The sequence below is a fragment of the Equus quagga genome, chromosome 7, assembly GCF_021613505.1.
Source record: "Equus quagga isolate Etosha38 chromosome 7, UCLA_HA_Equagga_1.0, whole genome shotgun sequence".
Lineage (NCBI taxonomy): Eukaryota > Metazoa > Chordata > Mammalia > Perissodactyla > Equidae > Equus > Equus quagga.
In genome coordinates, this window is record NC_060273.1 from 4053498 (window position 1) to 4066306 (window position 12809).

Genomic DNA, 12809 nt, shown 5'->3' on the forward strand with positions numbered 1-12809 from the left:
GCCGGGACACCGGGTTGAGCGCGCGGGCCCGGCCGAGCCCCGGCGGAGCGCGCACCGGCACGTGTCCACACCGGCCCGCACACGCCCCGCGGCACGCGCGGCCACGCGGGACGGACACCCGCCCCGGACCCCCCGACCCCCCGGCCCGGCCGCGCACCTCGAACTGCCAGTGGGCCGCCTGCAGCAGCTGCTTCGCCTGGTCGGCCGCACAGCCCGCCGTCAGCACGAACTGGTTGATCATGACCTGGTGCTTGAGCTCGTCCATGTTCACGGACATGGCGCCGCCGCCGCGCTGCCCCCCGGCCGCCCGCCCGCCGCGCTCCTCCGCCTCACGCGTCCACCATTAGCGAGCCGGCTCCGGCTAATACAAATATTTACTGTGCGGCTCTGACTCACCGAGCCTCGCCTCGCGCGGCCGCGGGGCACACTGGGAGTTGTAGTCCCGCCGCTTCCGCCGCGCCGGGCCGAGCCGGCCAGCAGTCTCCGGCCGGGCTGGGGAGAGGGCGTGTCTGAACTGTGAGCTCCGCTGTGTGCGCAGCCGGGCGGCACGCGCCCGGGCCCGAAACGAGAGCTGGGCACGTCCTGGTCGCCCCCGTGGTTCTGGGGGCACCCGCGGCCCTGCCTGGCACTGATGAGGGTCAGCACACTGGGGCCACAGACTGCGTGGGCGCAAACGCCGGCCACAGGGGTCTTTGCCCAGGCCCCGGGACCTCGAATGGCGGTGTGGTTGGCATCCGTCTGTGTTGAGTGGGCGCACCTTTGGAGACGGGGCCCTAGGAGTTTTGGCACAAATCGGAAGCACTGGGACGTAAGGTCCCGAAAGCCTACCACAAAGCTAGGCGCCAACAAATACTCGTTCAGTGAATGAATGAATGAATCTGCTCTCTAGGGCTCTGCTCAATGTCACCGCCTCCAGGAAGCCTTCTGGTCTCCCCAAAGCAGGGAGCACAAGCTCACATGGCCCGCTTGTGATGCGAGTAACCCCTCACCCCAGCCTGGCGCTCAGCCAGACACACAGTAGGCCCAAGGAACGTCTGGGGAAGCGATGGCGCCCGGGACAGGCAAGCGAGGCCAGCAAGTTTTGGTGCCTCGGGGTCCCTTCCTCGTGCTGTTCTCACTTTCCCACGCAAAATCTCGGGCTCCTTGCCGGAAATCTCAGGATTCGGCGGGCGGGCGGTAGGACCCCGCGAAGTCAGTTCCGGGGCAGCCCTGAACTCCTATTCCCAGAATGCCCCGGTTTATTTGCATCTTTCGGTCCCGAATGACGTCAAGTGAGTGAGGCCGCGCCTCGGCCAATGGGCGGCCGCGGGGTGTTAGGACCTGGCCATATAAGGTAAACAAAGCTGCTCGCCCAATGAGGCAGCGGCGGGGGCGGGCGCTGGGTAGAGACGGGCGGGGGCGCGTCACGTGGCGGGCGGGGGCGGGGCCGGCGAGCGCGGGGGTGGGGCGTTGCGGGCTGTGTTTACAGCCCGGCACGCGCCGCTTCCGGTTGACGTCTCGGGGCAGACAGGCTCGGAATGGGACCCCGGCTGGGGGCGGGGAGCCGCCGCCGGCCCAGGTTGGCTCGGTCACCCCCGCTCTGAACGACCTTGGCCCGGTTCCTTGCGCTTCCTGGGCCCCAGTTTTATTTGTTGAGCAACTATTCATTGGGCCCTTGCTCTGTGCCTGGCTCTGACCTGGACGAGGGCACAGCCAAGGGGAAACCCGAGACCCATAAGCTGGTGGCAGGGCTGGGGGGGGGGGGGGGGGGGGGGTGTGTCACAAATCCCAAGGACAGATGTACACCTGCAAGTGTGGAGAGTGTACTTCAGGAAGCAGGCACAGGCCCTGGGGACGGTGGGTTAAAAGCCGTCGAGGGGTTTTAATAGATCTGATTCCTTGTCCGCATTAGAATCGCTGTGGCTGCGGCAGTGTGGAGACCAGATGGTGGAAGAGGGGTCCAGTTCGGATCAGGCCATGTTCTGGGTGTGTCTGGTTCCATGGGAGTCCGCCCCTGCTCAGCGGCTTGCCCGCAGAATTGGACTGAATGAAGGGAACTGTCCCACATAGGGGGTGGGGGAGGGCCTGCAATACTCTCTGCGAAGCCCTTCCTGGGTTCGTCGACACTCCCAGGGGTTCTGGCTTTGGTTAGTGGAAGGAGGATGATGGGCGACTGGTGGACAAGGCTTGGAAGGTCCCAAGGTGTGGGGGGTGGTGGAGGCTAAGTGACCGGGATAGCTTCTGGGAGGGAAGTCTGCCACGGTGGCACAGCTTAGTGGCCTCTGAGGGCTAGAGTTGAGAGCTTGGCCCTTTGGCAGGGGGAGGACTCTCAGTGTCCCCCTTTCCAGGTGGGCACCTCAGCCCTGGCAGAAGTTGCTGTCTACTTTGGAAATAAGGTTTCAGGCTCTTTTCTGCCACATGAGGATCACTCAGGATCCCCATTTTTTGCAAATTGCCATGGTGCTAGATTCCTGCCCTTACTAAGAATGGGCCCTCACCTTTGCAAAGCATCATAAGCATAAATTAATGGGGGCAAAGTGCTCAGCACGGGGTAGGCAGCTCTGAATGTGGACCACTATCACTATTACCCCTGAGACAGCAACAGGGCATGGTGGAAGGTGAGCAGGCTCTGGGGCCAGACAGACCTGGGTGTCAGTCTTGGCTCCGTCACTTAATGACTGATGCTGGGCAGGTACTCTCTCTTTGAGCTTCGGTTTCCTCATTTGTAGAACAAGATAAGAGCGCGGAGCTCTCCCAGCGCTGCGGTGGGGGATTAATGCCTGTGAGCTGTTCAGCATGGGCCTGGCACTCAGCGCACCACTTCTAGCACTCACCTCTTTGCCTTCATCTGGACCACTCTAGGGGCCTCAAGCCCCATTTTACAGATAAGGAAACTGAGGCTGGAATCTGCACCTTACACTCTTGCCAGTGTTCAAAGCCAGTGGAGAAGAGCAGGCACCCAGTAGGTGTGTTTCTGGCAAGGGAGATTGGCGCTGTCCTGGCACGGCTGACTGGGGGCCTTTCTTGCTCAGGGAGGCAGGAAGTATCTTCACTCCTCCCCCAGCCCTCCTCCAGGCACCACTGAGGTACCTGCCCAGGCTTGCCGAGTCCAGAAGGAGCTCTTCCAGGTCAGCCGGCTGACTGGGGCGGGGCAGATGTGGCAGGGGAGTGAAGGTCACCCTTCTGGCCCCGATGGCCCCCCAGCCAGCTTGTTTTCCCCGGGGGCAGCAGGGAAGAAAAAACAACCTTGTTTTCAGACAGGATCAGCCTGGCTAGAGAGTGGACTTTGGATTTCTTCGCAGGCTCCGATGGGGCCTGACAGCTGGGGCCAGTAGATGGGGGAGGGAGAATAAAAGCCATTTCTGGCAGGCAGTGCCCTCACTTGGGGTCCAGGGAGCTTGAGGGCTTTGCCAAAGCTGGCATAGCCAGTCGATGGAGGGCACAGGGCCCTGGCCTCCCCCGAGTCCCCTGGCCTTCTCCCTACCCCCATTCTTTCAATCACTCCACAGATGTGAGTGTTTATCAGCTATCTACTAGGTGCTTGGCTCTGGGAGCACAAGAATGAATAGGCGAGGAGCCTGCTGCCTCAGGAGGCTTGAGAAGAAGTCTAGACTTGAGGGACACACACCAGGAAGCCATGAACTGTGCCTAGGGTCTTCCTTTATGTTTCAAAGGACCCAATGCTGTCTCACTGAGGGAGCTTGAGATCTAGCCACTGCCTTGCTCTTGACCTCTGTTCCTCTACTCTTCCCCTTACTTGATTCCAGCCAAACTGGGCCTTTGAGCTCCTGGATCATACTCAGCTCTTTGCTGCCTCAGGGCCTTTGCACGTGGTGTTTCCCCTGCCTGGAACCTGAACTGACTTACTCCTCAGAGTTTGCCTGGTTGGCTCTTGTATTTCAAGTCCTGGCTTAAATGTCTCCTTAGAGAAGCCTTCCTTGACTTCTCTATCAATAATGGGTCTCTCCTATTATTTCATTGCCCCTCAATCCATTCCCCCATAGCACCCCATTTTGTATTTATATGCCTGTTAAACATTTTAGTGTCTTTCCTCACTAGCCTGCGTGCCCCAAGTCTGGTCTTTCACCATTTGATTCCTGTTGCTTGGCTCATTGCCTGTCACATAGTAGCTGCATGATAAATATTTGTTGAATAAATAAATGAATCAGCCAAGATGTTGATAGTAGAAGTAGCACCAAATCAGATAGGGCACAGATAAGCACAGAAAAATACACCCCAAGTCCAAAGCTCTGTTAAGAGGAATGTTTAATTAATCAAACATCCAGCCTGTGGAAACAACTGCCCTGGCCCAGGAGCCACAGGGAGCACAGGCTCTTAGGGTTATTTTTCAGTAGGGACATCAGGGGCCTCAGGACTCTCCCTCCCTCCCCAGACAGGGAAGCCGGCAAATTGAATGCAGTGTTGGTTTATGTGTGTGTGTGTATGTACATTTGTTATGTGATTCAACAGAAAGAAATTTAAAATAAGGAAAGAAAGATCACACAGGGTGGGGGTGTCTTCAGGCCCATCTGGGGGCAAGAGACATGAAATCCGGCATGTTGGAGCATTCCTGTCTCTGAGGTGGCAGGGGAGTGTGTTGGTAAAAGGAGCAGCCTGGTTCAAATTCCAGCTTCATTCTCACTTCTCTCCTATGCAGCCTGAGTGGGGTATTTCACCTCTCCCAGCCTCACTTTCCTCTTCTGTAATCTGGGAATTGAAACAGAACCTAACGTAGTAGGTGCTCGGCAAAAGGGGATCTTGGTTGTGGGGCAGAGATTTAATCAGGCTCCTCCAAGACCTCGACTCGCCCTCATAATCACCCAAGTCCTTCACCTCCTTTATTAGTTTTGGCTTCTCACATCCCCTGACAATAGGAAGGTTGTATTCTGGATTCTGGCCTCTGGAAAGGTGTACGACTCATTTTAATGTGGAGGGTGGTCAGTTTACCATTTGAGACTCCTAGCCAGCCGCTGCCCTCCCCAGCTGCTTTCTTGATACAGCAGGGTTAACTGGAGAAGTCACTTTCTTCTTGGAAACCCAGTTGTTCAACTGAAAAGTACGTAAAAACAGATCCCCACTTGGCCTGCTTAGAGTTTTGTGTGAGTCAAAAGCCAGGAAAGCACACTGCAGCCTACGAGGCTTTAATCCCGACCCTGAGTCTTGCAAACTTGCCTTCAGCATCTTATGAGCGGCCCTCCCTTCTTTGTGCCTCAGTTTCCCTATCAGTAAAATAGAGAGAGGACTACTGCCTCTTGCGAGAGGGCTGTAAAACTATGTCTTAAGGGTAATTGCTCTGGACGGGGAGCCTGAGAGATGCCTTGAGTTCTGGAAAAGGCTTAAAGCCAGCGCTTCGCTTCCCCTGTGAGCACGGCTCCAGGTAAGCTTGGATGCCACCCCAGCTCTTTCCGGGTGGCAGGTAAGGCTGTGCCCTCTGCTGGCCAAGGCAGGAGATAAACCCTGGGAAGTGGGGAGAACCACGGTGGCTCGGGGAGGGATCTCAGAGAGTGGGTAAATGGAAGACGTTGGGTTCCTAGAAGGGTCTATATATCAACGAATTATTAGGAGGGGTAAAGAGTTACGATGTTGGTGCGGTGCTTGGGATGCCGAGGGAAGGACAATCGGCGGTGCGGTCGTTGGTTCCTCCCCTCTGGATTCAGGTCCATTTGGTTTGTCCCAGAGCGCTTGTCAACAACTTCAGAGGGGCCCTGGCGAGGAGCCTCCTGGGAAATGTAGTTCCTAGGCTGGCTTCCCGCGCCGCAGCCCGGCACTCTTGGCGACGAGGAGACTCCATTTCCCAAGGTGCCTCGGACGCGGGGGGCGGAGGGTCGCCGTGGCGTCGGGCCCGGGGCCGAGCCGGGGGCGGGGGCTCCGAGGCCTAGGCGCCCGTGGCCGTGGGCGGTCGTCCGTGAGGCCTGGTCCGGGCCATGTCCGCGTGAGGACGCTGCCGCCCTCGCAGTCCCGGCCCGGCCCGCCGCGCACCATGGGCTCCATCCTGAGCCGCCGCATCGCGGGCGTGGAGGACATCGACATCCAGGCGAACTCGGCCTATCGCTACCCCCCGAAGTCCGGTGAGCGCGGCCCCCGGCCCCGGGCACGGACGGCGAGGCGCGGGCCGGAACGCGGGTCCGGCGGCGGGCGAGGGGACGGGGCGGCCCGCGCGGGGCCCTCCGCGGAGGGCGGGCAGGGGATCTGCTCGGCCCGCGGCCCTCCCAGCCGCCTGTCGGCCCGGAGCTCCGCGCGCCCGCCTCCCGGACCCCGGGGCGTGGATGGGGCCGCGGGCTGACTGCCCCGTCTCGGCCGGGTGACCTTGGGTCAGTCCTTTCGTCCCTCCGCGCCTCAGCTCTCTCGTCTGCACACTGGGCAGACTCTCAGTAGGAATCTCCTAGGGCCGGGGGCAGGTTCTAGGCGCGACGCTTGGCTTTTGTGCTTACAAAGTGGTCATTGTCAAAAGAATTGACATCACACCATCGCCAGTTTTGGCTTGCTTTGGTAGCTTGGTGTGAAGACCCGGCCAGTGGTTCTGGACACTCTCCACCTCATCTGGACAGACGCTTAGCTCTCCTGTGACCTCCTGGCTATGGAGGGTGGGTGGGTGGGTCCGGGGAGTGCCACTGGGCCCAAGGAGACGATTGGAATTGGTGGGAGAGGGGCTGGGAGTCCTTGCTGGAAAACAGGAGAATGGTTGGAGGGGACCTACCAGGTTGTCTGGTCTCCTTTTTTTGTGGCTGAGAGACTTGAGCCACCAGGGAGGAAGTGACTTTCCCACGGTCTCAGAGCTGGGTGGAAGCGCGTTTGGGACCAGGAATCTGACTCCCAGATGAGTTGTTCCCCCTCTTTTCTGCTGCCTCTAATGCTGCCTCTGGCCTGACTCCGAACTTTAGCTCCTGTTCCTCACTCTCCGTCTCCTCCTCGGTCATTTGCTGTGGAAAGGAGAGAAGAAAGAGGACAGGGATTTGCACGTCATGGGGACTTTCAGATTGGGTCTCTCTGATCCTGGCTTCTGAAGCACCTGTTCTGCTGCTGTGGTCTTCTAGGCCTCACAGTTGGCCTGCCGGCATCCCCTAGGCCTCTGAGTGTGGTCCAGGACCACCTGCTCCCATCAGTGGGGAAGCTTGATAAACATGCATTTTCCAGGTCCGGCCTTGGACCTGCTGGCACCTCAGAACCTGTTGCCCAGGTGAGGCTGATGTCCACCTAGGTTTGAGAACTGTCTTCCCCTGGTTTTGGATGGTGAAAGATGAGTGTCTGGGGCTACTGGAAATAAACGAGGTGGGGACTAGCACGCTTTGGGTGATGCTGACTGGCCGACCTTGCTAGTCAGTGGGGACACTCTTTCTGAGAGCCTTGGCTTGCTCTCAGAAGCCATGAACAAACACCCTAGTCAGCCTTGACTAATGGATTGGGGCTGGCACCCAGGTGAATGCCATGGGCTGCCTTGGTTTTGCTGCAGGTGACAGCAGTGTTCTCCTGGGCCTGTCCACTCCAAAGGCTGTCCTCTCTGTGTCCTCGTGCCTCAACTACCTTGCTCAGGGAGGGTCAGTCGGAGGCAGAAGGCACTTTAGCAGGGTTTCAGTATGTTTCTCCAAGGCAGACTGGGGACAGCAGGGGGTTTGAGGCAATTTTAGAGGGTGCCCCCATGGACTGCTCAATCGCTTTATGAGAAAGTTGGTTTCTTTTCAAGTCTCTGTCAATTTTGTGGGTTGTATCAAGGAGAAAGAAGCACTGGGTGCCAGTTTTTTTTTTTTAACATCTCTGTAACGCCGTCCAGTTTTTTTCCAGCTTTCTTGAGATATAATTGACATATAACGTTGTGGAAGTTTAAGGTGTGCAGCGTGATGATTTGATATATGTATCTATTGGGAAGTGATTACCACAATAAGGTTAGTTAACACATCCGTCACCTCACAGTTAACTTTATTTTTTTTGGTGGTGGGAACTTTTAAGATCTCTTGTCAGAACTTTAAGCGTGTGCTGCAACAGTAGCTTGAATTTAATAACCTTTACTTTGTTTTCATTGTATTTACTTATTTAACTCCTAACAGCTTTATTGAGGTATAATTCATGTGCTACACAACTTACCCATTGAAACCATATGACTTGTTGATTTTTAGTACATTTATAGAATTGTGCAGCCATCAGCACAGTTGTAGACATTTCTGTCAGCCCCCAACGTTTCCTTGTACCTCTTTGCAGTCCGTCCCTACCCCGACTCCGTCACTAATCTGCTTTCTGTCTTTAAAATTTGCCCTTTCTGGACATTTCATATAAATGGAACTATGCAACATGTCCTCTTTTTGCGTCTGGCTTCTTTCACTCAGCGTGATGTTTTCGAGGTTCGTCCATGTTGCAGCGCATGTCTGTACTTTATTGTAAGGATGTAGTACATTTTATTTATCTGTTTACCAGCTGAGGAACATTTGGATTGTTTGCGCTTTTTGGCTCTTACGCATAATGCTGCTCTGGACATCCGTGTGGCCCTGCTCAGTTCTTTGGGGTATTCACCTAGGAGTGGAATTGCTGGGTCCTCTGGTAACTCTGTGTTTAAGCTTTTGAGGAACTTTGAGACTGTTTTCCACAGTGGCCGCCCCATTTTACATTTATTCCTACCAGCAGCGTATGAAGGTTCTGATTTCTCTGCATCCTCGTCAACATTTATTGTTGTCTGTCTTTTTAATTATAGCCGTGCTAGTGGGTGTGAAGTCCTAGCTCACTCTGGTTTTGATTTGCATTTTCCTGATGACTGATGGTGTTGAACCTCTTTTCATGTGCTTATTAGCCATTTGTATATCTTGTGTGTGCGTGTAAGAAGTGTCTTTTTTAGCCTTTTATTCAGTTTTTAAACTTGGATTGTCTATTCTCTTATTGAGTTATGTGAGTTTTTTATGTGTTCTGGATACAGCTCCTTTATCAGTCCTGTGATTTGCAAATATTTCCTCCCAGTCTGTGGCTTGTCTTTTCATTTTCTTAATGGTGTCTTTTTGAGGAGCAAAAGTCTTAAATTTTGGTGAAGTTCAGTTTATCAGTTTTTTCTTTTGGTGGTTAACGTTTTTGGAGTTATGTCTAAGAGATCTTTGCCTAGCCCACAGTCACAAAAATTTTCTTCTGTTTTTTTTCTTAGAAATTTTATAGTTTTAGCTCATACATTTAGGTCTGTGAACCATTTTGAGTTCATTTTTTTCAGGTATGGTTTGAGTAAAGATCTAAGGTCATTTTTTTGCATGTGGAGTATTTATTTTGACGTGATTTGTTGAAAAGACTGTTCTTTCCCCATCAGATTGCCTGTGCACCTTTGTCAAACATCAGTTGACCGTTAGTGTGAGGGTTTATTTCTGCACTCCCTTGCCCCCGTCACACAGCTGGCCGGTCCCCAGCTGAGGGTCAAAGCACGTGTCAGGACACCACGGCCAGGCTCTTAAAGAGAAGGTGGTGTCCGACATGCAGGAGAGAGCCCGGAGCGCAGTGGGCACCCGCACGGGGGGCCTGGCCCTCTGCTGCCACGCTTAGTCCTCCTACACTGTTGGTACTGTCGTGTGTTCAGAGCCGTGCCCCCCGGCCTGCCCTCATGTTTGAGGGAGGTCATGCTGGGACCAGGTCACCCAAGAGAAGTGTCAGATGGAGGGGCAGTCAGCCCTGTGACCCAGCAAGCCCGGGAGGGGACTGTGCAGCCCTAAACCTTTTGCATATCAGGTGCGTGTACTTTCAGAGCACGTTCACCGCCTTTATCTTATTGGAGCTTTGCCGTGTCCTTGTGACACCAGACTTTTGTCCTCTTTGGTGGAGGAACTGGAAATCAGACTGAGTTTGTCTCCAAGCACCTGGGCCTGGTGCATAGTAGGCATTTAATAAGTGCTTGTGCAGCATTTTTATTGGAGAAAGCAAACCCCTCTCTCTAGTGTACAAGCTGCTCAGACTGGGCTGCCTCACATCCCTTGGGTGTCAGGCGGGGGTCTGAGAACCCCTGGGTCTGCCGCTGTCTGATGGAGGGGCCCAGGGCGTATGCTCGACTTGCATGTGTGCTTTTGTGTTGATGGCAGTCTAGAAATATCTGCTGGTGAGCGCTGCCGGGCACTCACACTCCACACTCGTGTTGGGTTTACTCTTTCCGGAGTAGGGCCTTGCCCACTCTCACTTATTTGGCGCCTGAAGAAAAGATCCGAGGCAGGTGTTCTAGACAGGGGACAACATTCTGTGTCACTGAGGGTGTCGTCTGTCACTGGGGGCAGTCTGAGTTTGTGGGCCATCACTGTCCTGAGAGTGTGAGCTTGCACTCTGAGACCCATGCATTGGTGGCAGTGGGATGGGGAGGTGGGGACAAGGGGCTCCACCTGCACACAGGGTTTCCCCTTCCCGTGCCAAGACCTGCACCACCAGCGCTGGCATCGTGAGCAGAGATTCGGCTTCCCCAAGTGTCACCCCTGCCAGTCACATCAGAAGGAGTTCTGTGCTTCTGCTCCTGGTAACTTGGTTTGGATTTTATCGTTGTAGGAGCTGTATAAATAAGCTGTATTTTCCCAGCTTCAGCTGTTACATTTTAGGTAAAAACAACAACAGGACAACAGCTACAGAACAACTTTAAGTCGGCCGTGGGGGCGGGCAGCTGAGAACCTGTCGCCCAGAGCAGCGGCCCTGGTGGCTTGGCTTCCCTGTGGCCACTGGAAGCCTCGATGTTGCAGTGTCGCCTGCCCTCGGGGTTTGAGAGGGCCCTGGAGCTCTGCGTGTTTGTCTCCGAGGTCCCCGCATCGGTCACTCAGTTCTGGGTGTGTCAGGGCGCCTTGACCTCGGGGACCTCGCGTAGATTCTCTGGGAGTTGCTGAGAAACCATCATTTTCCGATGACTCAAAAGTCCCCTGGCTCTACATCTGCTCCTGCCTGCCTCGCCCTCCTCGGGCTCTGCGGAACTGTCACATCTGCCTGCTCTACGTTTCGGAAATGTGACAAAGGCTCTCTTGGCCCCTCGAGCTTGCACCCCTGCAGCCTGCTCAGCCGTGTTCCAGATAGAGAAAGCCAAGCTCGGGCTGCTCGGTGGGCCCCGGGCCGCTGGGGACGTGGCTGTTGCCATCCGTAGTCGGCCATGGTGCCAAGGGCCCGGTTGGCCGGGATAAAGGGGTGTGTGTGTCTTTTCTTCCTCGCAGCCGCGGTGGACTGTCCTGTGTGTACAACACACCCTTCCACAAACTCGGGCGGGGAAGTTGGAGATCAGTTTAGCACAGTGATGATTTGTCCCCCGCTACCCTCAGCCTGTAGAGGTATGGTGGGAGGAGCACTGGACTCCGAGCCCTGAGGCCCAGTCTGGCCCTCGCTCTGCCGATGACTTACCTTGTGGCCTTGAGCCAGTTTTCTTGTTCTCGGGCCCCAGTTTCCCTGACCGCACCCGGGTTAGCTTCTGTCCCCAGGCCTTTTGCAGTTGTGACTCTGTGAGCCCATGTGAACTGGCAGGGAGGGACCAAGCCCTGGCCCTAGGCCAGCTGAGCTTGTGACTTTCAGTGGACCCGGAAGTTTCCTGGAGAACGTCCTGGACTTCCTGGATGACCCCAGTGGGCGGTGAGCACTGCTGCCTGCCTCACCTCCCAAACCCAGTGCTCCTGGGCCAGACGTTTGCATGGCGCCATGTTCCACCTGGCGGTTCCCGTGTGCATTTTTGTGGGGTCATACACAGTCATCCAGCCCAAGTTTCTGTACTGTCTCATAAAATGCAGGGCAATCGTGTCACAGACACCACCCCTGCGGCGCCTGGTAAAGAACTGTGAAACTGTTCACTCTGCCAGCTGCCCCCGGCTGCCCAGCTCCTCAGAGGTGGGGGGACCCAGGCAGCCCTGACCTGTGCCCTGAGGGAGAGTGACCGTCTCAGCAGGATGGGGTCGGAGGAGGGGTGAGGCCCATGCCCCTCTGCTCTTAGCAGAAAGGCCGATGGTGGGGAACAGCAAGGGAGAGGGGTTGTCTGTTCTCTAGTAAGAAACTGGTTGGCTGCTTTCTCCTGGAGCTGGGTGAGGAGGCGAGAGGCTTGTGGAACGCCTGACGTTGGAGCCTCTATGTCTAAAAGAAGACCTAAGGCTGCTGAGAAAGAACACCTTTTTCTCAGTCTTTTCATCCCGCTCCATATCCACTTGGGCCCTCCCCTTGGTCATGGACGCTGGGCATCCTCGGGGCCGGCCTCCCGAGGTGGGCAGACCACGTGCTGGCTCGGCTGCTCCCTTCATGCCCCCTTCTGACAGGGATCTCCTGTCCCACGTGATCTCCCTGAGTGACCGACTTCTGGTGCCTTCAGGGGAAATCAAAAGAAGGCATTGTATTCACTTCACTGCTTTAAAAAATGTGTCTGTGTGTACACACAGATATATTTAAAATTGAAGTGTGACATTTAAAAAATGTGCACATCATAAGCGTCCAGCTTGATGAATGGTCACATGGTCAACATGTTCAAGAAATAGAACAGCCGCAGCCCCCTGCTGCCCCTTCCCCGTCTCTGCCTCCCTGCTCCCTGGGGAACGCCCTCTCCACTCCACCAGAGTTGAGTTTTGCCTTGTGAAAGATGACACGAGTAGAGCCATATATTTTAAGAGTAGGAGCCATTTCAGAGGAAGTGCCTTGCACGTCTTGTTTTCTTTATCTTCCAAAGTGGGCCAAACGGCCAACATTCCAGAAGTCAGTAAGGATGAGAATATCCTGTCTGTGAGGACTGATGGCGGCGGGCTTGGCTGCTGACCGGATCACTGACAATCGCTGAGGTCCAAGTCTAGCCTTCTGCCTGAGGACCGAACCTCAGCCCCGGTATGAAGCACAAGCCCAGCCTTACCTGATGGAGCACGAGTGAACTCTTCCTTAATGTGGCT

At 55.5% G+C, this 12809-nt stretch overlaps 2 protein-coding genes across 8 annotated transcripts in view; one reads left to right on the forward strand and one right to left on the reverse strand.

Moving 5' to 3' along the window:
* The window catches only part of UBALD1 (UBA like domain containing 1), a 5578-nt gene extending 5221 nt beyond the window's left edge, over positions 1 to 357 (reverse strand). The window contains exon 1 of the mRNA XM_046665977.1: positions 158 to 357. Within this exon, the coding sequence (XP_046521933.1) occupies positions 158 to 277 (120 nt within the window). The 5' untranslated portion in view covers positions 278 to 357. The remainder of the gene's footprint in view (positions 1 to 157) is intronic.
* A 5477-nt stretch (positions 358 to 5834) lies between these two features.
* Positions 5835 to 12809, forward strand: part of MGRN1 (mahogunin ring finger 1) — a 48457-nt gene continuing 41482 nt past the window's right edge. For 4 of the 7 annotated variants that reach the window (XM_046666189.1, XM_046666187.1, XM_046666191.1 and 1 more), the window contains exon 1: positions 5836 to 6047. In XM_046666189.1, coding sequence (XP_046522145.1) covers positions 5960 to 6047 — 88 coding nt within the window. In that variant the 5' untranslated portion in view covers positions 5836 to 5959. Of the gene's footprint in view, positions 6048 to 12809 lie in introns of all 7 variants that reach the window. The other 3 variants (XM_046666186.1, XM_046666184.1, XM_046666185.1) reach the window with 1 other exon arrangement.